General features: G+C 48.8%; 8 protein-coding genes and 1 non-coding gene across 9 annotated transcripts; 3 read left to right on the forward strand and 6 right to left on the reverse strand.

Moving 5' to 3' along the window:
* Positions 1-825: 825 nt before the first annotated feature.
* VTN77DRAFT_2085 (uncharacterized protein) lies at positions 826-2073 on the reverse strand (the record flags this gene model as incomplete). Its single annotated transcript, XM_069417887.1, has 1 exon — positions 826-2073. The coding sequence occupies one exon, from the start codon at positions 2071-2073 to the stop codon at positions 826-828; it is 1248 nt and encodes a 415-aa protein (XP_069279565.1).
* A 271-nt stretch (positions 2074-2344) lies between these two features.
* Positions 2345-5178, reverse strand: VTN77DRAFT_2086 (uncharacterized protein; the record flags this gene model as incomplete). Its single annotated transcript, XM_069417888.1, has 3 exons — positions 2345-3124; positions 4685-4794; positions 4866-5178. 3 exons carry the CDS (start codon positions 5176-5178, stop codon positions 2345-2347), a joined length of 1203 nt encoding a protein of 400 aa, XP_069279566.1.
* Positions 5179-6612: 1434 nt separating this feature from the next.
* On the reverse strand, positions 6613-7821 carry VTN77DRAFT_2087 (uncharacterized protein; the record flags this gene model as incomplete). The annotated part of the gene is made up of 1 exon (XM_069417889.1): positions 6613-7821. The coding sequence occupies one exon, from the start codon at positions 7819-7821 to the stop codon at positions 6613-6615; it is 1209 nt and encodes a 402-aa protein (XP_069279567.1).
* A 2425-nt stretch (positions 7822-10246) lies between these two features.
* Positions 10247-10954, reverse strand: VTN77DRAFT_2088 (uncharacterized protein; the record flags this gene model as incomplete). Its single annotated transcript, XM_069417890.1, has 1 exon — positions 10247-10954. The coding sequence occupies one exon, from the start codon at positions 10952-10954 to the stop codon at positions 10247-10249; it is 708 nt and encodes a 235-aa protein (XP_069279568.1).
* A 619-nt stretch (positions 10955-11573) lies between these two features.
* On the forward strand, positions 11574-13229 carry VTN77DRAFT_2089 (uncharacterized protein; the record flags this gene model as incomplete). Its single annotated transcript, XM_069417891.1, has 4 exons — positions 11574-11867; positions 11926-11980; positions 12041-12841; positions 12913-13229. 4 exons carry the CDS (start codon positions 11574-11576, stop codon positions 13227-13229), a joined length of 1467 nt encoding a protein of 488 aa, XP_069279569.1.
* Positions 13230-13363: 134 nt separating this feature from the next.
* VTN77DRAFT_t39 lies at positions 13364-13435 on the forward strand. Its single transcript has one exon. It is a non-coding gene; the product is annotated as a tRNA-Arg (tRNA).
* A 1596-nt stretch (positions 13436-15031) lies between these two features.
* VTN77DRAFT_2090 (uncharacterized protein) lies at positions 15032-16663 on the forward strand (the record flags this gene model as incomplete). Its single annotated transcript, XM_069417893.1, has 4 exons — positions 15032-15134; positions 15235-16021; positions 16087-16308; positions 16363-16663. 4 exons carry the CDS (start codon positions 15032-15034, stop codon positions 16661-16663), a joined length of 1413 nt encoding a protein of 470 aa, XP_069279570.1.
* Positions 16664-16753: 90 nt separating this feature from the next.
* On the reverse strand, positions 16754-19014 carry VTN77DRAFT_2091 (uncharacterized protein; the record flags this gene model as incomplete). Its single annotated transcript, XM_069417894.1, has 5 exons — positions 16754-17303; positions 17363-17539; positions 17603-18198; positions 18256-18336; positions 18391-19014. 5 exons carry the CDS (start codon positions 19012-19014, stop codon positions 16754-16756), a joined length of 2028 nt encoding a protein of 675 aa, XP_069279571.1.
* A 1841-nt stretch (positions 19015-20855) lies between these two features.
* VTN77DRAFT_2092 (uncharacterized protein) lies at positions 20856-22717 on the reverse strand (the record flags this gene model as incomplete). Its single annotated transcript, XM_069417895.1, has 8 exons — positions 20856-21283; positions 21336-21832; positions 21884-21920; positions 21973-22111; positions 22160-22193; positions 22268-22278; positions 22364-22399; positions 22655-22717. The coding sequence occupies 8 exons, from the start codon at positions 22715-22717 to the stop codon at positions 20856-20858; spliced, it is 1245 nt and encodes a 414-aa protein (XP_069279572.1).
* Between the last annotated feature and the right edge of the window lie 163 nt (positions 22718-22880).

Genomic DNA, 22880 nt, shown 5'->3' on the forward strand with positions numbered 1-22880 from the left:
CTAGGTAGGTAGGTATCCTTCTTCTTAAAAAAAATGGTATTGTGACTGGGTAGGTAGGTAGGCAGTATCCACAAGGCCTTAATCTTTTTCTTTTCTCTTTTTCTTTTTCTTTTTGTTGCAAAACATGAAGATATTATACGCCTGTAGTATCCGTACCCTAGTACCTAGGCAGGTAGTTTCGAACCAACTCATTCATAATCAATAGCTTCATCATTTATTCTTAAGAGTAAGATAGGTAGGTTTCATAGTGAAAAGAGACTCAAGGATATTCGTTATTGATGACTTATTACTTGCCTCATAGCATTAAGGTATATACCAGGGAAGCGATATCAGAGTCGAATCGGAAGGGGGATTTGCTTCAGATTGTTAGAAAACGGCGACCGAGTCAAGGGTGGAGTCGATTTAATCGTAAGGAGCTTCATCTTGACTTTATCCATATAAATAAAAGCAATATATGGACTACTAGACCCCAGCAGCGCGTCGAATGCTCATTGCTGGGGAGATATGCAAAAGATCAGAAAAGGCGAAAGCGGCATTCAGCTGTATACTCGATCTGTGTCTGGTTACTTTTCAACGGACAATTCCATTCCTGTCACTGGCGAAGCTGTAGAATGGAATGGACTGGCTAAATTCTATCAGGAGACAATCTAGTAAACATTCTAACCGTGGGTGACGACAAAGAAAACAGATCAAAGCGAAAGACAGGCAAACAGACGTAAGTCCAAGGATGGAATCATGCACTCGCACAAAATTGGTAAAGTAACCACAAAGGAAAGAAAGCGAATGAAACCATATCATATCCCATTCTGGTAACTCCAGTCCATCTCACTGCACCTTCCCAGCGTCCTCTCTCCAATTCGGACTCTGCATCACTTGCCAGTATCGGCTCCTTCGGTCAACTTCACTGTGATGCCTTCTCATCTTGCGTGCACGTCTCCGTCTCGCTGCAAGAGAGAACGCCTTCCTTGAATGCCCATCCTCCCCTGTCGATGTTTCTTTTCTGCGGATTTGGTGCCTGACTCGAATGTGTCCTCGTCGATACCTCCTTCCCTTAGGACTCGGGTGGCCATGAGTACGACTCTCGGTATATCTCGAGCCTTGGCCAATTTTGCCCTGAATATTGTTTCCTGCGCCTTCCGATGTGTGCTCTTTCGAAGTTTGGGGTGCCTTCGGATCGGCATCAATCCCCAGGACTTGCTTGAGACCTGACACCATATCACTGAGGCATCGCCCAGACTGTGAGCCAAGATCCTTTGCTTTATCTAGTACGTTTGCAGGTGATGCCTTTCCGACACGAGTATCTGGACCAACAGAGGGCTTCTGACGTAGACCGGAGGACAACGACGTCCAGGCAGAGTTAGGGGAGAAAATGTTGGCCTTGAATTCATCCTCCCTGGAAGAGCTGGAAGGACTGTCGATAGCACCCTTGGACCCGGGTGGCGGTTTAAAGTCACAGGCCTCAGGGTTTAGGCTGGACGACCTACCTGAGTGATCTTTCTGAGGTTTGACACATCCTACCGGCCTAGAAGGGGACCAAAAGGAAGAAGTCCACGGGGAAGTAGAATGACTTGAGTAGAGTACCGTATCAGGGCAACGCCAGTCGACCAAACAGAATCCTGCGTATGGGCTTCGAAAGTTTGTCTGCAAGGGAGGTTCTCCATACATGCTGTAATGCTGGTACCCAGGAAACGCGGGGAAAAACTCTCGAGATGGATCGCGGGACGCTCCGGGGTAAGTCGTGAATGACCTGCGATCATCGGTGGGCTGGGGCTTGGGATTCTGACTCGGATTGTCGCTTTGTTGTGATATACTTCGCTGGAGAGTCTCGAGACCCGAACAGCAATAATGGCAAATCACATCGTATTCGCCAATGCGAGGAATCTGGTGGAAACTTGCTGGAATCATGGAATGAAACAGAGCCGGATCACTCCAGTCCCAATTCCCAACCTGCAGCCACGTTGGTAGCTCGTCCATAGCAAGCAAAGGAACGATGGTGTGATCCGGTCGAATGACGTAGAACCGTGGGAACGGCTGAGTGGGATGCGGCATAAAAGGCTGAGTAGGGAATACCATATTCATGTCTTGATCAGCAATAAAATGATAGATCGGAGGCTCCTGGGGCCAAGCTCTTCAACGTCTTCTCGAGAAACTACTGCACTTTAGAATGGTTTCTTCTCTTCTTTTCGTTTAGGCATCTCACTTACCGGCAGCGACACTCTCCCCTGTCAGTTCAATAGGACAGACAGCCTTGACAATCAGAGATTCGATCGCACTTGTGTGAGATGAACCAATGATTGTCGAACTCCTCTCCGTATTTTCAGCAAGATAATCCTGCGCTCGATCACTAAAGTCTGGAGCGAAAACGCGGAGGCTTTCTCTTCAGGGCTGGTACAGGATTGGATGACCGGACCGGAAGCTTGCTCTCCCTGACAGAGACTGGAGTTGTGTTCGGAGGAACTGGAAAGTCAACAGTAGAAGGGGTCCCAGGTCCACGTGTGTTTGTCGAAGATAATCTGAAATGCTCTTGGGAGGTAAATTCTCGGTATCGGTCAAGCACAGGGAAACGAATGACTCGGTATGGACTCGGAAATTGCAAGAGTTCGTTGAGGTCCTCCAGGCGCTGAGTATACGCGGGAGGAGACAGCGGGAGGTGTACGGGCAATGGAGGCTCCAGCGGCGAGATATCCTCGTAATCAGGAGAGAGCCGATGAGGAGAGCAGGGGAATTGGTCTTGGGGAATTGATTGCTCAATCCGTTCGTTCAAATGACCCAGACGAGCCGTTTGTGTCAAGGACAAGGCGTAGGCGCGAGAATCAAACGCAACAGACCCACGGGCTTGACCAGGCTCAGAGTAAACAACGCGCCGGACAATGCCAGTATTTTTGGGCTGACGGACGATTGACGGCGCCGAAAGGGACCGCCCTCTGCTTTGGTTCTCCTGAAAGGGGTACTGAATGACTTCAGGGGGCGTGGGCTCTTGTTCGAGAAGTCTACGTACGGCGAGCTCCTGCTGGATCAGAGTCCACTGATTTGGGGGACCAAATGACGGGAGGGCACAACGATATGCGGTCGTCGATTCCCAGTTGATCAAGGAAGGGTTTTGAGGGTCCTGTGCTCTGAAACCCTGGACAACAAAGTCAGTCTCGGCGTCCGCTGGTCTGTGGACGAGGTCGATATGAATATTCAATGTCCGTCCGTACCAAACCGATACCAGCGTCAGAGGTAACTCGGTTTGACTTCTGGATTCGGACAGATGACTATGCAAGAGGATATTGACTTCGGTCATGAAAGCGAATGCTAAGAGGGAAAAATGATGATGAAAAGTGCTTTGGCAGAACGATAAGCAATGCTGGTGTGGGTTGATCGAGAGACGACTGGAATCCACCACAAACTGAGACTCTTCTCCGTTCGATTGACTGAAAACATAAAGGCTCACCGGAGATGGAAACGAGCGGATTGTCTAACAGTCAAGCGAGATAAGTAAGGTATTGATAGCAAAGACAGCACTAAGATATGAGAGCTATGCAGGCAAAAGGTGCTGAGATGGTGATCAGAACGAGCGAGATGGATGATGATAGTGAAGAGAGAAAGAGGGAGAAGAAGGAAGAAGCGAAGAAGCCTGAAGAAGAGGGGGACTGTTGTGCTGCGTGCACCTGGCGTCGCCTGCTGTAACAAGGAAGTGCTTCTCGGCATGTTGCCAAAAGAGGAAGTTAGACTGTTGGGAAGGGACGACACACAAAGAACTCTGAGATATGCAGCAAGCCACATGCAAAACTGTTCAGACAGCGCGGACTTGATCTTCCCAGTTCTGTGGCTGATGCTGTGCCAGGCCTAGCAGCTTGTATTGCTATCTACCTAGGTAGTAACTAGAGTCACCTTACAAGAGGTCTCAATTGGGCAAGAAAAGAAACAAATCTGTCAGAAATATCCCATTCAGCTAAAAAGAGTGCCATGCCTACTGCTTTTATCTGTTGGATCTTTTCTGGTGACAAAATACAGGGGGGAATATAAAAGCTTCTATGGGGATAATAATATAATATAATAAGGATACCAGGAAACCCGTTTTTTTTTTTAAAAAAAAACGTAATGTTACTGAACTTCTGTATAAAGCTGAAGCCTTAGTAATAATACAAAATAAAGCTAAAGACAGCAAGCCTTCCAAGTTCACAGTGGCAAGACTAGGAGGGGATAACAACACACTCAAGTCACCATCTGTCGGCGTTCTGGGAGCTTGCGATCTGGCTGTGAAGCCTGCAGCTACCTGCAACAAAGGAATGTGATGGAAATCTACTGAATATGGGGGTTTTGGCTTATAAAATGACTTTTTTTCTGTTCTTCCTCCATCTTTCTTATTATTTTCAATAGAGCAGTCATGAGCCTTCAATATGATCTCCCTCTAAGTCTTCGACAACATCATCGGATCACCTGACTCCGAGCTTCCAATATGTACCCTCCAGTACTGCTTGCCTTCTGGCGTATTGTCCACTGCCTTTTGAACCTCCTTTACAGAGCACCTTGGCGACAATAGACTAGTGCTTTTCATAATGAAGAGGAGATGGGTCCAGATCTCCCTTTCTGTTTGTTGATCCATACTTCCCCGTCGTTGGGAATTCCAGCTTGAATACTAAATTAAGTTAATAAACACGATTTGTAGAATACAAAGCAATAAAAGAAAGAAACTTACCTGGGAATTATTATCAATGCGGAGGAACGTAAATTGATGACTATCCGAAACACATCCATAGACAGTTGCATTTGTCTTACCGCTCCGCTTCCGGACATGGTCGACCATACCTATAGTATAGAATTAGAAATCTTGAACAGGTTCCTTAAAAAATAAAGAGAGAGATGGAGAGATAACTTACCCATGTATGACAGGCATTGAGCACAGCCACTGTGGAGTTGCCCCCTTGCCTTTGCCTCCACAATGACCAAATTTGTCGACATGCCCGTATCATCGTACCCTACGGAATAGTCCTCTCGTCCCGTCATAAGATGCTGCTGCCCCTTGTAATCAAATTCGTATTCCAGTTGGGATTCAGCTGTTAGGGCAACGGGCTTTTTCAAGCTCGACGGGAACTCGGTAGCAACCCTCCTTTGCTCAGCTCGAACACGTTCTTGTAGGATTGCATCAAGACGCCAACGGGCTGTTGTTTCATTCGTGGGGTCTTGCCCCATGACCTCTGATATGTCGTGGAGTCGAGCATCTAAAACGATTGGAATCATAAGTATAATATAAAACTGAAGGAATAAACTCACACAGACTGTCTGGTACTGGCTGGATCTCATCTGGATGAAGCATCCAGACTTGTCTGGACCGCCTGTCTTCTGACAGGCAGAGCATCTTCTCTACCTCATCGAGTTTGCGGCTACTGGCAACAATGCTAATGGGCTCCTCGATATGCTGCAGCAAATCATTGATTTGCTCTTGTTGTGTTTTGTTTGCAGTCTTGGAGAACAACTGCAGGAAGTCCTTCACTTTGTCACGGAAATGCTAACGGTCTGGCGTCTTGTGCAAGCGATTTCAGTAATTATGTGGAAGCACGCTGCTGTCAGCGCCTAGGAGTCCTAGACAGAAGTGCTCTCACCCGTCCGAAACGAAGGAAGGAGACGGAAACTGGTCGACCACCATGGTTTTTGGCATAAAAATCAGCTTGTTTTCTCATGTTATACTAGGAGTTCTAGTGTTCTAATCAAAATTCAGTCATCCTCTATTTTTCATCGACACTGCCTGGCCTTTCTTTAGTTTAGTTCCCAGTATTCAAGCCTTCATCATAAGGTTTAAATTTTTCTTCTGCCTGCCCAGTTTGCTAGCCTCAGGTTTTACTTGTTTGATGCATTTTTCGAAGGCACAATTTTGGTACTATATATACAAGCCTTGAATCCCTCTCTCTGCTCAGGTGTCTTAAAGAAAAGGAAAGGGGGAACAAACAAGATTACAGGTGTCATGTAATCAGATTATATACTGTATTGTGGTCTGTTGTGAATAATAAAATCTCTAGAACAATATTTATGTACTGCAACCTCCAATAATACCCATAGTATTCTACTGTACAGTACAGTTAGTATATGAACCGAACCTGGTGAGATGCGCCAGAGGTAACCACTGATCAGCAGGGATTTTTTAAGCATCAGCAGCGATGTCCGGTGATATGCAAGGATAAACTCATGCGTGAGATTCTGAAATGGTAGAATAGCCCCAATGTACTGTACTGTACAGTTGTGAACGGCCCATTCAAGATTTAGCAACCAGATTTAGTAACAGCAAGATGTGTCAGGAGATGGACAGGAGCAAAAAAAGATATAATGCACTTGATTCAGACAAGATATCACAACAACCCATGTCTTTTTTGTTTGAGGTCTCTTGCCACAATATCTAGAGACAAATGAAGCTTATAATCAGACTAGTCCTATGTACCCAATCCACAGGCCCAATTCTATCTACCAGGGTATCTCCAAAACATGCAAACAAAAAAAAAAGAAAACGAAAGTGGGTATAATAAGACACCGAGGAAGGAAGACAAGCGATAGATATCCAAAACCAACGTCGTGAGCAATATGTACAGAGGTCGAAAAATCGAAAATAAAAAGAGTGAAACTCTTCATGCTTGATTACGAGCACATAGCCTGCAGCCACTCTCCTGGACTGATGCGCTCGCTGGGATCTTTGACCACAGCCGGCTTCAGGCTCTTCTCGACGAGTCCGTTGCGAGGGACCCGGGAGCCATGCGCCCCTGATCGAACAAAGTCGAGCACGCGGTGGCCTTCTCGCGACATGGCGAGTCGCTGCATGCTGCTCGTTCCCGGATAGAGGACTAAGTCGCCGGTGGCCGCTGCGAGGAGCGTCACGGCCAGGGAGAAGACATCCGACGCCTGCGTCACGAGGACGTCCGACGACTTCAAGGCCGCTACCGAAAGTAACTCGGGGGCGGCGAACGGAGGGGTCAGGGCGGACAAGGGCGTTGCAGCCCCGCTGAGGGCTGACTTGGGCGACGACATGTCATGAGCCGAGGAGAAGTCCGTATATAGCGGTTCATAGGGAAAGATGTCTCGATCGCGGTCGCTGTCATCAACCCTATCCTTACGAGGGCGGAGGAGAATGTTGTGTGGCTTGATGTCCCCGTGCACCACGCCAGGCTTGCTATGAAGCCACGACAGACCGCTGATAAGCTGCAAGGCGAGATCGTGCCACTGGGCCATGCCCAGAACAGGATCGAACATGGTCCTGGTGGAAAAGTTCTTTTGTGCCAGGGCCGCTCGATCTCGGATGTACGTCGACAGCGCCAGAGGCACAGCAGACATGACAATCGAGTGGGAAGTCGGAATGTAGCCGTGGAAGGGAACCACATAACGGTCCTTGTCTGATGCAGCCCTGATCCGAGTCAAGATGCGCGCTTCCGCCTCCAGGACGGAGTGCGCATCGCGACGGAGAGGAGACTTGACGGCCAGGACTCGACTGGACACGGCCGGAGAGGATGGCGGCGTCAACCCGGAGGCGGGGGATGACCACCGCGACGTGGCCATGTAGACGACGCTCCAGACGCCACGACCAAACTCCAGAGGCTGGCCGTCGTCGCTCCGTCGAAGCTCCAGGTCATAGATAAATTCAAGAGGCCGTGACCGGTGCAAGTCCGCTGCGGAGCCGCAGGGGGTCACGGGTTGCGCGGTCATTGCATGGGAAGAATTCTGATCATCCTCCGCCTTGTTGGTGGGAGTCACCGGAGGCGTCAGGCTTGAAGGTGAGACATGAGGATGAAGCATCAATCTTTCATCCCGGGGTGTCTCCAGTTTTAGCTGGATGGGGGCGTGTCTGGCAGCCATCGGATTTGCGCAACCCAACTAGATCTCACTATATAAAATTGAATTGTAAAACAAAGAATTCCAAGAAATATAATCGACACGCGCTCTCTCTATATATCTCTCTTGCAAGCCCACGTTTGTGGGGAAAGATGCAGCGGTTTGCTGCAGTGGCGTAAGCTCGCACGTGACGGCGGCGGATATTGTATATGGATAATGTATATATACGGCTCAGGTGGGTGTAACAACGAGATGCAAACGCAGGATAGATGACGAATAGGTCGAAATGTATATATCAGTCGGCACGAGGCGGCAGAAAGCAGAGAGAGATCTGTTTGGCGGCGCACAACTGCATGATCGTGGTAAGACGTACGATACCTCGTGGTGGCAAACCAGGCAGGATCAAGTATCCGAGACGTCCGAGACCGATAAAATGGAGACGTCACGAGTCCAGTCGATTTCGAGATTCGAGGAAAGAAAGTTGAGTGAATATAAAACCAGATAGTGAGGAGCAAGAAAGAAAGAAATGAAGGATTAGTTTCGTTTGTGGATGGGGCGGCGGGGGTTCGAGGCCGAGATTACAGTGACAGCGTGGGATGGAGATAGCTAAAAGATGCCGGATAGGGCTAAAATAATAAGATCTGAATTCTGACGTCTCATGTCCCTCCTATCGATGCCGTTCGGCCCCCGCACAACGGGGCGCGTCCCCTGCATTATGATCAGTGATCATAGGAGCATCCGGAGTATATAGGCTGTTATCTACAGCTAGTCCAGGCATTGTCAATACTGTCCTCAATCGCTGTCACACAACACAGCATTTTTTTCGCTGACTGGGAAGACAGATCGGCCCAAGGGCCTAGATTTGGAAAGCGTTCGGAAAGCCAGCGTCTGTGGCATGAGCTTGGCAAGGTAAAATTTGCTTGTTTCCTCATTTCGATCTCCTTGCTGACTCGCGCAGGGAGAGAGTTCCGACGATGCACCGTGGATGCTACCTAGCCAGCGGCGTCCCGCGACGGTTACAGTCTGAGCGTAACTGCCCCAAGGGACCATGGTATCGTCACATTGGCCGGGAGAAAGAAAGGGAAAGAAAGGACGGAGGACGGAGTAAGGAAAGGCAGAAAGGGAAGGAGCTGTGCGTTAGCCAAAAGCCGGCAAGCACGAATCGAGCAATCCGCCGAAGAATGCGGGTTCCCGTCTCCGCCGTTGGGCGCTAATTCCCTCCACCGATCGCCAAGCCCAGCAGCCAGGGACAGATGATCGTTATATATTAGCCGAGAGTTGAAAATAGCGATGAATCTCGGCATGCAAGTCACGAAGGACCACAGAGTAAGAAGAAGGTTGTGTTTGACACTTTGAGGCCAGAATATAGGAATGCTCTGTACGCTGTACTCCATATGCGGTGCTTGTACTCCTACTCTGCATGCTGGAAGGAAGTACTCCGTGCCAGGCATTCATACCTGGATTGTGACTGTCCAACAGGGCTGATCCTCGCCCGAGCGGGAGCGGCTTGGGCGCGTGCCAACCTGCCGTTCATTACACGTGCGGCCCACCGCCACCCCGTTGGCTGTCGGAGAAGCTGCCTACATCCGTTCGCAACAAATGATATAGAAGGATTAGATCATCATCCTGATCAGCAGGAGGAAGTGACGACTCTCATGACACGTCTTCCGTGGACAAGTCGACGGTAAGAATCCGGAGAACCAATTCCAACCAACCGTCAAGGGTCCTGCCAAGGAGTTGTTCGAGACGCTCCCTAGAACTTTTCAAACTTTGACCATCCTATTAGTTAGCGGCCCAAGGCAACTTTTCGGTCGAACAAGAACCGAAGCCACTCATTCTTTTAAAAAAAATTTTTATGCTCCTGTCAGAGTTAGATGAGAACGGCGCAGGATAAATCCTTTGTTTCTGTTTTACCACTCCGGTCAAACCGTTATCTGATTGTCTGGTTCACTATAGATTGACCCATCGGTTGTTCGTACCATGGATCCGATCCCCATGTGTCCTGCCCATTTTCCTTCCGTGACAACGAGATATTATTTTTTTTTCTCTCTCTCTTGGTGAGTAAGACGATTTTGCGGTACTGGAGAAATAAACTGTCGACAAGATATGACTCATTATTATTCCACCCCTTATTTGCTACTTTATATTGTATCTGGTTTTACTGTATGACCCACTTCACCCTATAAATTTTATAAGGGGGATTTTGTCCCTAAAGTTGAAGACTTTTCTACCCTACCGAGATGAGCTTCATAGAGTCTGACATGAATGAAATGAATGCACCTGGGAATGATAGCAGACTCGAATTGTGCTAGTCCCAAGGACCAAGAGCTTAATGCCAATGAACACTGGTATTGCATTGAGTTTCAGCTTGCTCCATTAGGATTATTAAACCAATATATCCTCTAAAAAATAATGTGAAGAAAAACAAAACCAATGTAGAAGGAGCTGCCTAGATCGATCTGCTGACCTCTTCCCGGATCACCTCATTCTCCACGAACCCCTTCAAATTATCCACCCAAGCCTCGAAACAGGCCTGCAGCCTCCGTCCATAAAGCCACGAAACCACATATGCCAACCAGCCCGTCTGAAGCTCCCAAGTCATGACTTGAACTCTTCGGATGTCCTGCGAAGAGTCTCCTTCCTCGTCACAAATCTCGTGCGTCCGTTCCGCCCGCAATAACCATGGCGAGAATCCGCCTGGGGCGGTGCTGTCGCCAGCCCAGACGATTCGACCAGGCTTCTTGGTCGCTGGATCGGGTGGTTCGAAGACGGTGATGACGAGGGGAACTTCCTGAAGTTGTTGAGGTTTTTCAGGATGATCGTTGCCGGTCGCCTTCTTACCCTTCCAAGAAGATTCCCCCGCAGCCATGTCTACGTGGAAAGTCATCCGGGTCCCGAGTTGGAGAATCGGTGACAGTTCTGTTTCTCCTGCTTGAGAGTCGTCACTCGTGGGATGTTGCGACGACGGTTGTTGTTGCGGCTGCTGCCGGATCGTCACGCGGGGAACGAGCGTGTTCCATCGCGGCCAGGTCAACGTGTCGATGAGCGCGTTCCAAACGGCAGTCGAAGAGAGCCGTGCATCCGCGACGATGGAGGTGGAGCTATGGAGGTTGACGACTGCTTTGGATGCAGGAATATTAGGAGTTGAATGCTCCATTTCATTGTCTTTTGCCCGTCGGAATCAATGGACTAACTGTGGTTTTTCCTCAGTGGTGGATGGAATTTAATCTGCTTACAAAGACTACGTAACTAAGTGCCGACATTGAGACAATACTATAGTACAGTTACACCAGTACGATGTGAGAAACAGGCCAACTTGTAACACTACATAAAGCTCACAACCATTACCAATTGGCATGTCATATTATTTAACTACAGCTGGCAGGTCACCCCCGTCCAAGTCCGCCAAAGACAGTCAGCAGTGCCGTTCCTGCATGCACTAGTCAACTAATCACCAGCAAGTACGGAATACCTCCCTACCCAGTTTTCTACCCATCAATGGACAATTTCCGCATCCGTTTGTATCTGTTTGTCTAAGACCTCAACCGCGGTTCTCGGTACTCGAGCTCGACCAAGAGCCGTCATCCAAGCTTAACAAGCTTAAACGGCTAAATCTAATCTTACCCCACGGCCAGATAAGTGGCAATGAGGGGTTCCACACGAGCAAGCACATGACGATGACGTTCATAGATTAATTTATCTTCAGATATGCTCCCTTAAAGACGACGACACAATTGCAATTCTCAAGCCATCCAGACCTCCTCTGGTCGGCAGTCATGGCTACGTCAGCGAATTTCTTCACCTTCAGCAATACCATCAATGGCGAGGCGCGCGATGGTCCCCGCGTCACCCAAGCCGTGAATCCCTCCAACAAACAGCCGCTCTGGAAGGTGCCTGTAGCGAGTGAGGCGGACGTCGACGAAGCAGTCGCCGCAGCGACTCAGGCCTTCACCAGCTGGTCGTCGACATCATGGTCGGAACGCGCCAAACTCCTCTCTCAAGCACGCGAAGCGCTGCTCGCGATCAAGGAGGAGATGGCGAGTATAATCATGCAAGAGAATGGCAAACCTGTAGGCCTAGCAAGAGAATTTTGCATGCAAACGTATCATCATACTAAGAAACACGCAGATCCAGTTTGCGCGAATGGAGGTGGATCATTCTGTCGGTTTCCTGACTTATCATTGTAAGGAAGCAGAATGACCTTTCTCTGGAGATGATGGTCTGACTTCGTGGATGATAATAGCATCCCACCCCGAGATTCAACCAAAGCTAGTCCAAGACGACGAAGATCTCCGCCTGAGTATCCGCTACGTGCCCATGGGCGTCGTCGCCGCCATCTGTCCCTTCAACTACCCGCTCGTGCTGGCCATGGGCAAGATCGGCGCCGCCTTGCTCACAGGGAACTGCGTGATCGTGAAGCCGTCTCCGCTCACGCCATACAGCGTGTTGAAATTCGTCGAGGTCGTCAAATCCATCTTCCCTCGTGGAGTCATCCAGGCATTGAACGGCGACGAGAAGACCGGTCCGCTGCTCTGCGAGCACCCGGGCATCCAAAAAATTAGTTTCACCGGATCCATCGCCACAGGGAAGAAGATCATGGCCGCGGCCAGCAAGACGCTAAAAAGTATCACCCTGGAGCTAGGCGGGAACGACGCGTGCATTGTCTGCCCAGACGTGGACGTCTCGGTGGTGGCGCCGCAGGTCGCTAGCGGCGCGTTCCTGAACTCCGGCCAGTACTGTCTCGCGAGCAAGCGCATCTACGTGCATGAGGATATCTACGACAAGTTCCTACAGCGGATGATCGACATCGTCAAGGAGTGGAAGACGAGCCCTTCCACCGCAGATGCGGGCAACATGCTGGGCCCGATCCAGAACGAGATGCAGTACAAGATCGTGAAGCAGTTTTACGAAGACTGTCGTCGGAAGGGGTACAAATTCGCGTTAGGAAGTCCTGATATCATGGACGACAACAACTTCGTCATCCAGCCGGCGATCATCGACAATCCTCCGGATGGAGCCAAGGTGGTGAAAGAGGAGGCATTTGGTAGGTCGCGATGCCATATAACAGCATTATTCCTCATTTTTATTGGCAACATACTAACGCTGACTCATCAGGCCCCATCGTCCCCGTCCTCTCATGGAAAGACGAAGACGAAGTCATCCGCCGAGTCAACGACACCAACACAGGCCTAGGCGCCAGCGTCTGGTCCGGCGACGTCGACCGGGCCACTGCACTAGGCGAACGAATCCAGTCGGGGACGGTATACATCAACAAGCCTCCAAGACCGCTACCAAACGGGTATCTAGCAGGATGGAAGGAGAGCGGAGTGGGCGGTGAATGGGGGACAGAGGGGTTGCTGGCATACTGCAACACGCAGACAGTGCACTGCTATAAGAGTCCTGTAGCGCCGGGGAGTGCTGAAGCGGACTGACTAAGTAACTAACTAACTGTATGTACAAATAAGTATTCTTATAAGATGATTGACATTTTTGAAGCTGTAAGACTACCTAGTTATTATGTTTGATTTTTGGGTCATACACACGATCCACCCATCACATAGCATCAGGGCGTGTGGCCCAATGGCAAGGCGCCTGACTACGGATCAGGAGATTCCAGGTTCGACCCCTGGCACGCTCAGCTCTCTTTTTTTTTTGTTATCTTTATTTCCTTTGAGAGAAACGGGTATTATTTTTTCTTCTGTGAAAATCATAAAATTTATGATTTCCTAAGAAAATGCTACATGCTATATCATCACTTACCACTCTCTAAAAAAAAATTTTTACTTCCCGTTTTCATATGTACTAGTGACTATGGATAGTAGGTAGGTGGCATCATTCGATCTATTATCTGGATTCCAGACAATAGCATATGTACACAGCATATTATATATATATGCATGTCAGTGCAGCGCAGCGGCAGTGTTGTCATCATTGTCGCTTTGCTGCTTTCTACTTAGCATTTCAATTCAGTTCAGTTCACATCCAATAATTGTAATGGGCTCAATATGAAGGATCCATTCGTTAACTGTTGCTTTTTTTTTAAAAAAAAAAAAGACAGACAGGAAGGAGACAGGGAAAAGGAAAGGTCCTTCACAACGAAACCATACCTGTACTAATAAAAAAATCTGATAATGATAATCACAGGAATGAATGAATGAATGAATGACTGACCAGATCAGACAATGACAGAAACACCCTACCGGGCAAAACCATGCCAGGCAAAATTCATTATTTTATTGATAGGTCCTCTTTCTTACCTACCTACCTATCCAAAAGGGGAGGGGAAACTAAATAGGTGAATGAGAGGTACCTACCCAAAGTATTCTGTAGCGAGCGGTGTACATGTACTCTTCATAGTGGGTTGCTAGCAGTATAAAAAGTCTGTTCTGATGAAGAGCGCACCACTGGCCCAAACGAACAAATAAACACACACACACACACACATCCAAAGAAGAAAAAGAAAAAGAAAAAGAAACACAAATCACCAACCATGACCACTTCCAAAGATCGACTGGTTAATTGATCGGTAGATCGATCGATAAATATAAGGTACCCAAGCTATCAATCTACAATACTTACCAGCAACTGATAGTTTCTGATTCGATCTCTGGAATGCTATCCTACAGGGGGAGTAAATTAAGACTTTTCAAAGTCTAGTATCCTCTAGCAATAGGGAAAAGCCTCTAGTGCAGATACTGCTCAGGTATTTACCTACCTAGGTAGCTAAGTTCTATATAAGTAGCTAGCTACATATATGGTCTGGTAAAGACTAGCCAAGAATAATGACTGATAATGGCAATTATAATAATAGACGAACTTTGTGGTCAGTTAGATCAGTACCTACCTAATGCAGCTAGGTATTCATGTATGCACATACAGTAGATAGATGAGGAGGAATATACCCGAAAAGCCGAAGAAAGCACTGCGATTGGCCGCAACGGGAATATGCCCTAGATGCCCCTACTTGTACCTAGTACATCGAAAATGGAAGATAAATTAAGTGACGGTGCTTTATAGGTATATATTAGCTGTATGTATGTATGTATGTACATAACTTGCAGGTGAATATTAGTTCCTTTCTTGGTGAATATAAATACTGTAGTGTGTTAAGAAAAAAGAGAGAGTGTGTCTCTCACTGTGTTTACTACCACTACCATTATTCTATTTCACTTCTGTCTACATAGACATATCGCAACTATACGACACTGTCATTGTACATACATATATGACAAATATGTCTACCTCGGCAGAGCAAGGACCTCGCAACGGCGGCGACGGCGGCAGCAGCAGCAGTGGTCATGCTGGCGATGTGGTGATTACCTCGTTTGAAGTGCATGGTACGACTGCCTTCTCTTATTATTCATATACTGCGTTATCACAAGATGATAATAAAGGGCATCCACGTTATTGAGCAGTTTGCTAACTTTCTGTGGATAGACCTGCGATTTCCCACCAGCCTAGACCAGTCCGGCTCCGATGCCATGAACCCCGCTGCCGACTACAGCGCAGCATACATTATTCTCAAGACTGCCGGTTCGTCGTCGTCGTTGTCCGGCCACGGCTTCGCATTCACCATCGGCCGGGGCAACGATCTCGTCTGCGCCGCGGCAGCGCACGTCGCGGAGCGACTCGTCGGGAAGAACCTGGCCGACCTGACAGCCAACATGGGCCAGACATGGCGGTATCTAGTCTCCGACTCGCAGCTGCGCTGGGTCGGGCCCGAAAAGGGCGTCATCCACCTGGGTCTGAGCGCGTGCATCAACGCGTTGTGGGATCTGTGGGCCAGGGTCGAGGGTAAGCCCGTCTGGCAGCTTGTGGCGGACATGACTCCGGGGGAAGTCGTCCGGTGCGTCGACTTCCGCTACATCGTTGACGCGATCACACCGGATGAGGCGCTGCAGATTCTGAGGACGGCGGCCCAGACGAAAGCAGAGCGGCTGCAGGATGCGAAAGATAACAAAGCCGTTCCGGCGTATACCACCCAGGCGGGCTGGTTGGGGTACTCGGACGAGAAGATGACGCAGCTGATGAGGAGGATGCTTTCTGAGGGCCTGACGAAGTTCAAGCTGAAAGTCGGCGGCGATATCGAGGATGATAAGCGCCGGTTGAGGATCGCGCGCGATGTCATCGGCTATGATAACTTGCTCATGGTAGACGCCAACCAGGTGTGGAATGTGCCCGAGGCGATTGAGAAGATGGTTCAGCTGGCGGAGTTTAAGCCATAGTAACCCCCCATCCCACAGAATCCTTTCATTTCTCTTGAAAATCACGGTACTGATACTAGACCAGCTTCATCGAAGAACCCACCTCCCCCGACGACATCCTCGGGCACGCCACAATCCGCCAGGCACTGCAGCAGTACGGGATCAAAGTGGCGACAGGCGAACACTGCCAGAACCGGATCATGTTCAAGCAGCTGCTGCAAGCGGGGGCGGTAGACGTTTGCCAGATCGACGCGTGTCGGTTGGGGGGTGTGAATGAGGTGTTGGCGGTGTTGTTGATGGCGAAGAAGTAACAACCCTGTCATCAACCTGTTAATTGCAACCTGGCTGACCCTGTCTACAGGTTCAATGTCCCCGTCGTCCCTCACAGCGGTGGAATCGGGCTAAATGAGTATACGCAACACCTCGCCCTGATTGACTACCTCTGTGTGTCAGGAAACAAGAGTCTGCTGGAGCATATCAATTCGTTCCATGAGGTGATCACTCATCCTGTCCAGGTCAAGGATGGCTATTTCGTGACGCCATGGGAAGCTGGCTACAGCGTGGAGTACAAGCCGAGTGCCATTGCGGAGTACGAGTATCCGAATGGTCGGTTCTGGAATAGTCCGGAGGGACTTGCCATTCAAAATGGTGAGAAGCGGTAGTAGAAGTACATGTGTATATACATTATAAGATACGTATATGATGCAGTAGTGAAAGACATAGATATATGTCCCACTTTCCACCCTGCTTGACTAGGCCGCAGGAAAGATACTATGGAAGCCAGCGCCAAAGTCGAGCCATTCATCTAATTGCACATCTTGTTGATCAGGTTGATCCGATACAGTGAAGACATCCATCTCCGGTGCTGGTGCTGTCTGCTCGGGGCCCAAGCGAGATGAGTCTGAAGTTTTGTACACCCAATTGTAATCTTCCGATATGCGCTCTGCCTGAGTAGGTCTGAGCGAGATTCCATCGTCACAGTCTGCTTCGTTCTCATTCCGTGCACCCTCTGAGCTCTTTCTGTTGAGGCCACCGCGCGACATCATCTTCTGCCGCAGGAACGCCACCAACGGATCTGCATCTTCATTCGAAGACACTGCTTCCGTCGGCGAGTGGCGGACCGACAGGGCCAGTTCGAAGAAATCATGGTAGATACTCGCGTGCCAGTATATGTCGCCCAGCTGCTCAAGGAACATCATGCACATGTTGTACCGATTCGTATGCAGCTGCTTCAGTGAAGGTGAGGAAGAGCCTCGGATTCCGAGAAGATGGATGATCAGGGGAGGGAGTACGGCCGTCACGCTGAGAAGTGAAAGAGTTAGAAATGTCCTTCTTAGAAATAGTTGCCAGGCAGCTAATACCAGATTGTCGGGCAGTACTTGACAAGATCGAAATTCACCAGCTGAGCGACCAGCTGCGTCGAGTCAGATGCCGCCAGTTGGATCTTTTCCTGGCGCGTCATGCGTGCGTCGGACGGGTCGATTGTGCCTGGCACTGGCACTGGCACGGAGCATTGATTCAGTGCGATGATCACGGTACTGGAAGATGCAATTAGCATGATGACATAAAAAAAAAGAATAGACTGGGTTGAGGAAACTGACTTGTATATCAAATGCAGCACAGTCCGATACAACGTAGCCATGCTTGCGCGGTCTGTACTATTGATGGAATCTTCCTGACGTCTTGCTTCCGGCGCGAGATTATCGAGCCAATGCTGTAACGTGTTTTCGCACACTCTCACTTGATCAGACAGGATCTTCCCCGCCATGGTTGACGGCTGCAGCTGCTGCAGCGACAAGATGCCCTCCATACACTGGCACAGCTTGACGAACTCGAGAAAGATCGCCTTGACTACGCGATCCTCGTCTCCGTCCCCGCTCTCTTCCAGATCGTCCGGCGTCAGCATCCGCACTGTGCAGTCCAGACTGTTGATATGCATCGGCCGGCCGGTGCCCAGACTGACGAGGCGATCGCGGACGAGACATGCCCACCAGATCCGGGCCCAGAGTCGTCGCTGGGCGGGAGGAGCATCTCCGGGATCGCGATGCAGGCCTGCGCCCTGGGCGAGGCTGATCGCCTGGTAGACCCAGTGCCAGGTGTGCTTCTGGTCGATCAGCGAGGAGTAGTGGTGGCTGAGGAGGAGGAGGGCTTGGATGGTGATGATGTCGTTGGATTCGTAGTCGAAGGTGTAGAGGTACTGAGAAACACGATATTTAGTATGTAGCTTGTCTGAACGTTTGAAAATGATTCGTACCTTTGCTCTCCGGTGGATGACCTGACGGGCCTTTTTCCGCGACGAAAAGCCCGCTTCTGCTAGAAGTTCTGGAGGAACGTACTACGAGGCACGTCAGCTATCGCTAGGTCGTGGTCCATACAATATGGCCCCTACACTGCTAGCAACGAAGAGGACGGCTTGCAGTAAAAGCAGACTACAGCCTGTCCCCATCCCCCGATAATCTTGATACTCTTTCAGAAAAGCCTCTTTGTTGACGACAGAAAAAAAGGGATGAAACACTCTGAAATAGGTAGAGATGAACTCGTCCATGATGTGTCTCTGCGGCAGGTCGAAGGCTCCTTTCTGCCTTAAGAAGAGGATATCCTCTCCGCTATGATCATGGATGATATTATGACGGTCTCCTTCGGTACATATATCATTATCATGTGTCTCAACCTCGCGATCCAATTGCACATCAGCAAACTCAAGAAGAAAAGGCGAGTACGGGACCTGATGGAGGATGCTATGCTTGGGAAGAGCTCGAAGCATAAGAGACCCTCTTGCTTCATCTCCTGCCACGTTCGACGACGACACAGTCCGCTTCCCCCGTTTCTTCCTCGGTTCTGCTGCGCACTCGAATCGGTCAATGCGACATCTCGAGCACGGCAGCCCCGTCTGCAGCATGTCGCAGCGGATCTTGCGCGCGCGACACGTGGAGCATGCTTGTGATGCGCGCCGCTTGCCCTTGCCCTTGCCGTGAGTGGTCGGTGGCCTGGACGAGTCAATTGGCGCGGACATGATGACAAAACGAATGAACTAAAGAAAAAGAAACCAGCCTGGTGAAAGCTGCTCTGTACTCCGTATGCAGGAGATGACTTTTTTGCGGGGAAGATTGATTGATCTTGCGGGGGCGGGTCCCGTCTGATGGAGTGTGGGGATTGGAGTCTTCGAGATTAATTAGTACGGAGTATGGAGAACGGTTATGATCTTTTTTCAACCGTTTTACTATGACAAACATATAAAGTGATAATTTAGCAGTTATCCAACAACGGTGAGCTACTATGGAATGTTAGATTTTTTGTAAGAAACGTTAGTCAAGAGAAACATTAATTCTACCTAGGTAGGAAGAAACATTGAATTCTAGGGCAAAACATTAGAATTTAAGAAGAACAATTAGATTTTAGGAAGAAACATTATATTAGATTCCAGAAGAAAGGGTTAATTTTTGGAGAATAATTTTTTTCCCCCAAAATATGGCCTTGTTATAGTATCTTTCCACCACAACATCGAAGATTTCGACAATAGTTTTAGATAGTCCAGAGGCTAGATTAGATAGATAGTTCCTAGGTAGAAATAATTTAAAAAAAAATCTCATCTACTTCCCTAAAAAGTAGTATCCGTAAGGAATTATATGTGGTAGCGTATGTACAGCTTGAATCCAGCCTTGAGCAGGGAAAAAAAAAGAAGTAGTTTATAATAAGAGGAAGGAACAAGTTAATTTTTTTTATAAATAAATAATGATTGGTTCTTTTAGGAATGTTAGACTCAGTGTGGAAAATAGATTTCTCCTTCCTACCCTGTTTATTAAAAAAATTGGCATTCATAAAAAAAAAGAAAAGAAAAATAACTACTCCCTCTTATAAACTAACTACTTCCTTTTCCTTCTTGAGGCTGAATTCAAGCTGTATAATATATAAATCTGTTGCGGGCTAAGCCCATATTGCTGACTCAGCTTCGGTCTCGTTTTCTGATTGGTTCATTTGTTGTTCATCACATGACTCCTGTTGATATAACTCGCGTGCCTTTCTCTCTCTTCCTTTCTTCCTTCCCCAGCGAATCCTTTTTATGAGCTCCTAGTTTCTAGACAGCAAGGCTTTGGCCCTTCACAAAATCTATAATAACGCCTTACGATTCCACTTTCTTAGAAAGAAAGATGAATTTATTTTTTTCATCGCTCTATACTCTAGTAGAAACTATCCAATGTCTAGACTCTCTAAACTATATATAATAATTATCGGCAAATATATAGTTAGTTATTTTTGATTAACAGTACATACAAGGGGAGATAGGGGAGCGCCTCTATAGTAGATACAGTACAGATCAGTTCAGCCAGTCAGAAAAGGCCTAGGTCCACTACAGTGCCCTTAGGGTAATTACCTATACTTCCCCTTCTCCTTAGAAAAAGGAATCAATCACCCTTAAGAGTAGTAGTAGTAGTACTAGGTAATACTCCTACCCTCTTGTTGCTCGTCCTTCTCATCATATCTTGGTTAAGAGATATTACTTATAGATTTTAGTATAATAAATTTTAAGGGATAAAAAAGAGGATGGATCTATATCTACATCTGCAAGAGACTTCTAGTCTGCTTCAACCAAGTGATTTATTCCCAATCTACTGATTGTCTCTCTAACTCCACTTCATCTTCAATAGCGACATTCAACGAATCTCTTCTCGCTCAAACAGATTGCGGTACGATACGTAAAGTGGAGGAGACAGGGGTATGTACAGTGCAGGTATGAAACATATCTCTTATACCGTGATGTGAACGGATGACGCGTGAATCATTGCTGTATTCGAATGGAATGACGTGTATATGCTGGTCGATTCAAGAATGGTCCTGAGGGAAAACTTCAACAGATCACAGCTTCGCCTGCGCCAGATTCGCCCTCAACCTCTTCTCAACCGCGTCGAGGTACTCCCGGGTCGTGACCCAGGCCTCACGCTCCTTGCGACCACAAGCAAGCGCCAGGTCCTTCGTCATGATACCATCCTCATTGACAACATCAATGCAAGCGCGCTCCAGCTGTTCGGCAAAAGTGACCACGTCGGGGGTGTCGTCCAGCTTGCCGCGCTGGATGAGACCGCGCGTCCAGGCGAAAATGGACGCGATCGGGTTCGTCGACGTCTCGCGGCCCTTTTGGTATTCGCGGTAGTGGCGGGTCACGGTGCCGTGGGCGGCCTCTGATTCGAAGGCCTTTCCGTCAGGAGTGGTAAGGGTGGAGGTCATCAAGCCCAGAGAGCCAAAGCCTTGGGCGACGATATCAGACTGGACGTCACCGTCGTAGTCTGAACGAGTCAGCAAGCGATCACTAGCGCAATAGGAAAAGGACAGACTCACTCTTCATGGCAACGACAAAGCCTCCCTCACTCTTAATCATTTGAGCGACCATGTCATCGATCAGGCGGTGCTCATACCAGATACCCTTGGCTTCGAACTCCTTCTGGTAGTCCTTCTCATAGATTTCCTGGAAGATGTCCTTGAAGCGGCCATCGTATTTCTTCAGGATGGTGTTCTTGGTGCTCATGTACAAGGGCAATCCCTTGAGAAGAGCCATTTGGAAGCTGGCGTGAGCGAAGCCGCGGATCGACTCATCGGTGTTGTATTGGGTCTGCGCGATACCAGGACCCGAGAACTCAAACACCTTGATACGCTCGGGTTCGCCTCCCTTGGGAGTAAAGACCAGCTCGAGGGTTCCCTCACCGGGGATCAGACGGTCAGTAGCTCGGTATTGGTCACCGAAAGCGTGACGACCGATGATGATGGGCTTCGTCCAGCCAGGGACGAGACGGGGAATTCTGGGAATGATGATGGGTTCACGGAAGACAGTTCCACCCCTGCAGCGGATGAGTGTGTGGTAGCAGCAATTACACCGGTGTTAAACTCACAAGATGTTTCGGATGGTGCCATTAGGAGACAGCCACACTATTCATTCATGTCAGCAGGACCAACATAGGAGAGCTTGCAATTGGCCTACTCTTCTTCAGGTTGAACTCCTTGACACGCGCCTCGTCCGGAGTGATGGTGGCGCACTTGACACCGACACCATACTTCTTGATGGCCTCGGCAGCTTCGATGGTGACCTGGTCGTCGGTCTGGTCACGGTACTCCAAACCCTGCAGGTCGTTAGCCCTGAAACCAGGACATAAGATCATTGGTCATACCAAGTCATAGTACTTCAGGTCGATATCGAGGTACCTGTGCAGGTCGTCTCAGAACTCATCCAGAGTACATCCCCGCATCGCACGCAGGGACAATAATGATATACTCACGGGTAGATGAACTATTGGCAAAGTTAGTACCAGTACAATACCCCGCATGCACCGACGCCATCATGGAGATGACAGGGTGCAGGCTGCTAAGCTTACTTTTTCCTTAATATCCTTCCAAATAATCCTTGTCATCTACATCGAAACATGCCAGAAACGGCCGCCGGTCAGCAGGATGTCATGCCTTGAGATGAGTTGTACAGCAACATGATTGGTGAGGGGTTGATGTCCACCGCCGTATTTCCCCGCGCTCGTCGGGAGCAGACGAAAATAAAATCACGAATATATCCAACCCCCTCCTATTATTTCTCGGGACATCTCTCTTCTCTCTTGGATCTATAAAATGCATGCAGATGGAAGGAACGGCTGTTACAGGGAGCTCTGGCGTACCTCATCACCGTCCAGTTCCACTACCGGGTTCTTGACCTTGATCTTGGCGCGTTCCGAAGCCATGGTGCGAATCTGGGTCAGAGAGGGAGAGAATGCCGCAGAGGTACCGTGTGAGAAGAGAGGGGTTGTTGCGCTAGAAGGGAGAGAGACAAGACCAGCTCGCAGTTTCAAAGAGCGAGAAGAGGCTGTAGAGGTAGAGAAAGAAGAGGTGATATAGAAAGCAGAG

The sequence above is a fragment of the Rasamsonia byssochlamydoides genome (genome assembly GCF_041956645.1).
Source record: "Rasamsonia byssochlamydoides strain NRRL 3658 unplaced genomic scaffold VTN77scaffold_16, whole genome shotgun sequence".
Classification (NCBI taxonomy): Eukaryota; Fungi; Ascomycota; class Eurotiomycetes; order Eurotiales; family Trichocomaceae; genus Rasamsonia; species Rasamsonia byssochlamydoides.